We start from the raw sequence: 7216 nt of genomic DNA, 5'->3' as shown, positions 1-7216 counted from the left end.
GGGGGGGCTCAGACTTTGGATCGCTTCCAAATGACGAACTCTGAAAATACTCGCCGCCAAGCGGGGAAAGTGGGAGTGGGACGGAGATGGACTATACGTGTCTACCGCTGCCCGAGGCTGGTGAGTGACAAGGACGGCAATATAATTGGGGAACAAAGGCGGACACGATGCAGGTCGCGTGGTTAATGTCGCGGATATCAGGAACACCGCGTCGTCTGGGTGGCTCACAACTACTCTGCCAGGAAAAGAGGGGCCGGAACACCCCTCTCAATTATTGATCTTCTTTGCACGCAAAAAATAAAATAAAAGAGTGCACTTTCAGTTTGGTGGTACTACGGGGGAGAGGTTTGGAGGCCCGGTGTAGCGCCCTGTAGGGGCCCTCCTCTGCTCTGCGTTATAGCCTTTCCCTGAGCCACACAAATACACCGCCAGCGAGCCGCGATCTGAAACACGTTTTCCGCTCGTCCGAAGCACCGCCTCCACCTCCCCCCGTGCGTCGAGGAGCAGTGGGGGGGGGGGGAGGGAGGTACGAACCAAGTCGAAACAGTCTCGGGATGTGCGCTGGTCGGCGCTGGCCCACAGCTGGGCCGCGCAGGACACGCTTCAAAATAAATACCAAGTGTTGCTGAGTAGAGCGCACTTTAATCGGCCCTCAAGCACACCGTCGTAGCCTTACTGTGTACGTTTTGGGGCTTCGTCACGCGTTTTCCTCAACCTCACTTCGTTGTTTCCATTGAGACTGTATCATGCACTTCCCTGGCTCTGGCATGCCAATCCCGCCTCATCCCTGCTCGCCTCTCACTCGTTCGTCTGGCGCCCTTCCTCCGTCAGTCAGGCGGCCGTCACTCGGACCCGGCCCGCCTCAGGACCATGTGGCCGCGGAGAGGGGGGGGGTAAGCGGGAGGAGCGAGAGTTGAGCAGAGAAATGAGAGAGCGAGAGAGAGAGAGAGAGAGAGATACGAGAGACGAAGTGAGTGAGAGAGAGGGAGAGAGCGTTCTCTCTGGGCCGGGGGCCAGCCGCGCCGGGTGCCGCCGAGTAGGCCGCCGCCGGCCCGCCCCAGTCGGCTCGCGACCACGCCGTCGGGCGCACCGGGGCCGCGACCGCCGCGGGGAGGGCGCAGAACAGAGCGCTACGAGCTCAACTAATAAAGAAAAAAAAAGAAACACGCCCCTTACAGTCATGACAACGATCCCGGTTTCAGCTCCTTTGCTCTAAAAAATAAAAATTTAGAGTTCTGCTCAAAACCTAACGACTTGCATGTAATTTACGAAACTGTGTTTTGATGGTGTCTGTGTCATTTCGGCCGCGGTTTAATGCGCGGTGACGAGCTGTCGAAGAGCGGGGACCCCCTGAGGATCGATGTGTCAGCCCGTGTCAACAGTTTGACATTTGAGGGAGGTGCATTCAGCCTGCGTGTGGCAGTGACGTGGGAAGTGAAGTGGCAGTGAATGAGTTTGTGCAGAGTGATTGCAAGTGGCTCGCGAGTGAAGTCGAAGTGAGAGTGGTGAGGATGGCTGCTGGCCCTGGGAGGCCGTGGCCGAGGCAGCTCGCTGCCGTGAGGTGGGCCCCGTAGCCCCTGGAGGGACGCCGAGGAGGAGGCCGGCGACGCGTCCCCCGACGGTCATCGGCCCCGCCATGCCCTTCCACAGCCGAAGCGCCGACGACGCGCCGAACTCGGCCTCGGCCATGGAGGTCTGTATGTATACTTAGTGTCACTGAGTAAAATTTTCTGTACCGTGTGTGTCAGCACCACGACACAATAGCATGCTGGGTTGCCTACTCGCTCTACCCGTAAGGCACCATCCCAGGGTATGCGTAGCCGAAACACTGCTGCTGTATCGTAGCCCTGACACACAACACGTGAAAGTACGTAAGCATTGAAGAAGAAAAAAGAGCCAATAAATGTATCTTCAATGGCTTGCATTTGCAAGAGGGGTAGACCATCTTAATAATATTATTTAAAGAAAGTACTTGGTTATGACAAGTTGAAAAGATCCTGTTGATTATTTTCAGTGAAGTAATAACCGAAAGCTGGTTCTTTTGGCCCGTCTGCACTAATTGGCCCTGTTCGGCACTAATAATGACGGTTTGGGGCCCCACAGCGATCGGCGTGTGTTCTACAAATGAAGCGTCCCAAACATAAATAGAGCCCAACGAGCCGGCTGAGGAATGGGTCTCCAACGAGGCGGCGGTGGACCCGGGCGGAGCCGGGGTTATACGACTACTTAGGACGTTATGGAGCTAATGACGGGGATGGGGCCAGGGGTGGGCAGGGGCGCGCCAAACCGAAAATAATACACGCGGGACCACACCCAGAAAAGTGTTTCTTTAAAAAAACATAAGGAATTTTTTTCCTTGTATCAAAGAAATTTCATTGTTTCAAAGTAAAATTGCCCTTAAAATAAGGAATTTTCCTTGAATTTAGGCAATTTTTTCCTTAAGCCGAAGAGAACATTTCGTTATATTTCTTTAAGAAAAATTTCCTTAATTTGACGCTAATTTCTTTAACTTACGGCAATTTCGCCTTGTTTCAAGGAAACGATTTTCTGGGTGCACAGCGGAGCATATGAGTCGAGTCAGTTTACATGATAAACCAAGTGTGCAACTGCTTAACACTAGTGTTTAACTGTAAGTTCAATACTTCCAAGTATTCAACTCCGTAGTTGTGCACTCACTGTTTCAACGCCTATCATGCCAAAATGTTGGCAGCCCTTATAAAATCTGCCAAAATTTGGCCGTCTAGAGGTTGCCAATTTAAGCCTCTTCGAATGCCAAAATTTTGGCCATGCTAGGCGACCACGCGGCGTTGACAGTGCTGGCGTGTGTTCAACTCAGAAGCTGTGCACTTGTCAGTGTGAAACTCCTCTGTTGATCACTCCCTTAGACTGGACTCTTACATGTGCAGCATTAAACAGCAGGACAATAATTGCACACTTACAAGTGCTCACCCACCGAGTTGAACACTTATTGCGAGTGTGCTACGACTCAGCTAAACACTTGCAAGTAGTTAACTTGTAGTTGCACACTTCAACGTGTGAAGCAGTTGCACAGTTTGTCAGTTAAAGACGTTCCGATTTCAAACAGTACTTTGCCCATAACGTAATAGCGTGTGACATTCGAAAAACAAACAAGTGAATGACAAAAAAAAACGTTGCTCTAGTGAATGCCTTGCAGCAGTGCCACGCACTTGAATGATGAGCAGCTCTTCACCTATACTTTCGTCACTCACCTGTGTAGGTGTGACACGATAATGGTCCCACCCCACGATCCTCTTTGGTTGTGTGTGTTACTGACGTTCAGTTCCAACGGCATGGATGCCACGCACTAATTTTCATTCATTTCTTGTCGAAGAGCAGACACAGCCACGCCCCCCACCCCCACCCCCACCCCCCGGTGCTACGCTGTGTGTTCACACACACTCGCGCGCGCGCGCACGGTAGAGGCGCCACGGTGGCTATTTCAGGACGAGGGCGCCTCTTGTGTGACGTCATAGATGCTGTTGTTGCTGCTGCTGCAGCCGGGAGAGATTGGGTAAAGAATTCAGAAAATCCCTCTGGTCTGTTTCTTATGTGCCGTCTCACATAGAAAATGTTCGCGGAGCATTTTCCCCGTTTGTTTGGATGGTGACTCGCGAGTGCCCCCCCCCCCCCTCTTTCTCCTCTCCCTCCAATCGGACAGCCGGTCAGTCTCGAACTCTGCCGCTGCACGTATAGGTCACGTGGTGACGTAGCGCTTGCAGAGCGACAGCTCTCTCTCTCTCTCCCCCAATGAATTGTAGATACCAGAGGTTGCAGTTCGATATGGCCTCTTTGGCTCTGCTTTGCAGATGGCAGCAGCCTCCGGCCGACAAATGAATGAGGAAGGCTGCAATGTTTCGTAAAACTCCAGACTTGTCAAAGAATGTGCATTTATGCAACTGAATCCAAATGTATACACAAAATTCGCTGACCGCGTTTGGTGGTTAGGTTATGCCACGGCACTGTTTCTCGGAGGGCAGCTGGCGGCCATGGAGCTGGGCGCACCACCGAGCCGTGGTGCTGTTACTGCCAAGCGGTGCAATGACAAGGGGCCCCCCGAGGGGGAGGGGACCGGGGGGGGGGGGGGACGCACTTGGACCCCCTGAGGGCCCGCAGCGTCACGCCACAGGTCTCTCTCTCTCTCTCCCTCTCCCTCTCCCCCTCCCCCTCCCCTACTCTCTCGGCCACTACTTGACCCCGCCGGGCGGCCGTGTTTGATCTGGCTGTAAGGTGAGCGGCTACAGCACGGCGCGCCATTCAATGACAGTTCCCATTGTACCTAATGCATTATGCTGTAGCCGTGCGGAGGCTAGTCGAGTGAGCAGCGCTGGACTGCCCTCCTGCCCCCGTCGCCGCCCACGCGACCGCCCCCTCGCGCTAAACGGGCCCTTGTCTCCCTCCGAGGCCCTGCTCAGCGCCCTCGAGAGGTCGCCCGCCGGAGCCCCCAGTGAGCTATTGTGCCACGCGCACCTTCAAAACACCTTAAAAATGTTCAGCTGCCGCGGAGCAGTCCGCATAAAGAACCAAAAACGTGTTCTCTTCTTCTTCTGGGCATGAAGGTTTTTTTTTTTGGGGGGGGTGATTTAAACTGCCCAACTTATACCGAAGAACAATATACTTGACGAAAAAATTACAGAAACATTTTTCGTTGTTAAAATCACACTTTGATCCTGCGATTTATTATTGTTTCGTTTCTAAAAATACAGTACCACGGATGGCTGGAGAGAAGAGGGGGGGGGCGACGCCCTGTTCGGCGGCCCAGGAGAGTCAAGGTGACGCGATACCTCGCCTGGTAATCGCCTTACAGAGGGCTTTGCCTGCGGTGGCAGCAGGAGGAGGGCGAGACCGCGCCAGACGCCCCGGCTCGGAGTCTGTGCCGTGTCGAACCGTCCATTCTAGGGCACTGTTAGTGTTTCTACCACCGTTTTGAAAAAAAAGGGGGTCTCGGAAACATTTTTTCATTCAAATAATATCGCACACAGCAAATAAGCAAGACAGTGTTTCCAGTATTTTTCGTAAGGTTCACGTTATGTTTGTTCACTGTTCGGTGCTGACGAACAATAATTGCTCATTGTAGTTTTCTTAAATAACATCGTCGTTGAAAATAATTTTAGAAAATGATAAAAATGACTTGGATTTACGATGATAGTTTTACTCTCTCTGTGTGCACTCTAAATGTCAAGGACAATTTTTGTAACTAGCACCGGACTTCTGCGTGCATAACTAAATTCAGATACAATATTGTGACTTGCTAGTCACTAAATGTGTGTTGGTAGTTACAATATTGTATCTGAGCTAGTTATGCACACAGAAGTCCGGTGCTAGTTACAAAAATTGTCCTTGGACATTTAGAGTGTGTGTGTGTGTGTGTGTGTGTGTGTGTGTGTGTGTGTCAAGCCTGCTCTTACAAATTCCGTCTGTGTTGCAGGCGCCGCGGGTGCGGCCAGACTCCAGCATGGACTCCAGCAGGTAGGTCTTTTGTCCTTATCTCACCCGAGGCTAGAGCGAGAACGAGAGAAGGAAATGAGATGTGAGGTGAAAAGAGGTGTCGCTGCACTCCGCCGAGAGTTTATGGTCACAGTCCCGAATAACAATTACGTTATCGTAGCCTCGACGCTGAGTGTCCGAAACACCTGCTCGATACATCCAGAATACCGTTTCAACAGTGCAAAGAAACTTCAGTTATACTGCCGACGAAATTTGGTCCCGGTTAGGGTACACTTCCTTTGTACTCAGATTCATTCGGCAAATTATGAAAGCTCGGCGCCTGCGAGAGTCGGGGTAGGCCACCCCGCAGAACACGTATGCGCTGTAGGCGAGATGTTGCCTACCCCTCAGGCGCTACGAGAGCTTGATTGGGCTTAACTTGGCTGTTTCGTAACGGCGAATGGCAGGCGTACATTCTGGATGATCCCTAACCAAGTTACCCACAGTTCGGGGATCGAAAACCTGTGTGTATGGAAACAAATATGTTTGCCAATAAATTCTGAAGAAAATTTGCTTATGCGACCATGACTTTGTATAGGGCTGCTAATGCCAACCCGATATGGCAGGATTCAATGCTCTCTGGTATTCTTGAGGTGCTGAGCTGAAAACCCTAATGTTTCGACTGAACAAAAAAAAATCGCACTTTGTCTAAAGTTGGTCTGGCAGAACTTGAGTAGCCGTCGCCAAAGTCAGGCAGTTTACGTCTCATACTCCAGAGTTGCTCCGGAGCAACGCAGGCCTGCGTACTCCTCTTCGTATATATCTCCATGTGTCGGAGCAGAGGTTGCGCCCGAGGGAAGGAAAAGGGTTTTTTTCTCTCTCTTTTATAAATATATATGTTCCAAGTGCGTGTGGGGGGGGGGGGGGGGGGGGGGGGGGGGGGCTCTGGGATGATGCACGACGGCGTTTAGTCGCGCATTATGTCGGTCAGCGGCCTGTGCATGTATTGCGTCTGTGTCGGTGCCAACCCGGTGCGGTTTGGGGAGTCACCGCGCGGCTTTACGAACGCAGTAGAGAAGCGAGTGGTTGCCCCCCCCCCCCTCCTATTTGAAATAAACCGATCCCCGCGGCCGGCAGGGAGGTGCAGAACCCCCCCCCCCCTTCCCGTCCCCAGACACACACACGACACACACACGACCTGAGACGGACTTGGTAAGAATGAGAATGATTTCCTAAATTACCTTACCATCAATTATGTCGTCATTTGTCCACATTTCCCTTTCTGCTTCTTCTTTGCGTTTTTTTCTGTTTCTCCCCGACAACTTCCCGACCCACCCGTAAACTCCCCGCTGGGATAGCAAATGAATTGAAATTGAGTTGGCCTCTGCGAGTGCGAGCCGCGCCTGGGAGGAGCAGTGGCGAAGGGAAGGGGCAGATGGTCATCTATCTATCTATCTATCTATCTATCTATCTATCTATCTATCTGGCTGGCTGGCTGGCTGTCTACGTAGGTAGGTAGGAAGCAACCTTTGTAGCTAAAAATGAAGTATTTGCCAACAACGCCATTTTTGGCTCTGTGCGCCCCCGTCCCTTTTCGTCTCTCTCCCTCCTTCTCCACCCCTCAGGCTTTATTCCTGTGCCATAATGATTGTAGAGGCGAGACGACAGTTTGCGCGTCTGAGAGACAGGGGCGGGGGGGGGGGGGGGGGGGGGGGGGGGGGGGGGGGGGGGGGGGGGGGGGGGGGGGGGACGCACTTGGACCCCCTGAGGG

General features: G+C 52.5%; 1 protein-coding gene across 2 annotated transcripts in view; it reads left to right on the top strand.

The window, feature by feature from the left end:
- The window catches only part of LOC113213496 (delta-sarcoglycan), an 83726-nt gene that overhangs the window by 62334 nt on the left and 14176 nt on the right, over window positions 1-7216 (top strand). For both annotated transcript variants that reach the window (XM_052272039.1, XM_052272006.1), the window contains one exon: window positions 5447-5487. In XM_052272039.1, the coding sequence (XP_052127999.1) occupies window positions 5447-5487 (41 nt within the window). The remainder of the gene's footprint in view (window positions 1-5446; window positions 5488-7216) is intronic.

Source organism: Frankliniella occidentalis, unplaced genomic scaffold (genome assembly GCF_000697945.3).
Source record: "Frankliniella occidentalis isolate FOCC.00 unplaced genomic scaffold, Focc_3.1 Scaffold1, whole genome shotgun sequence".
NCBI classification, from domain to species: Eukaryota; Metazoa; Arthropoda; class Insecta; order Thysanoptera; family Thripidae; genus Frankliniella; species Frankliniella occidentalis.
Note: the sequence above shows the minus strand (reverse complement) of the source record. Positions and strands in the feature narration are given on the sequence as shown.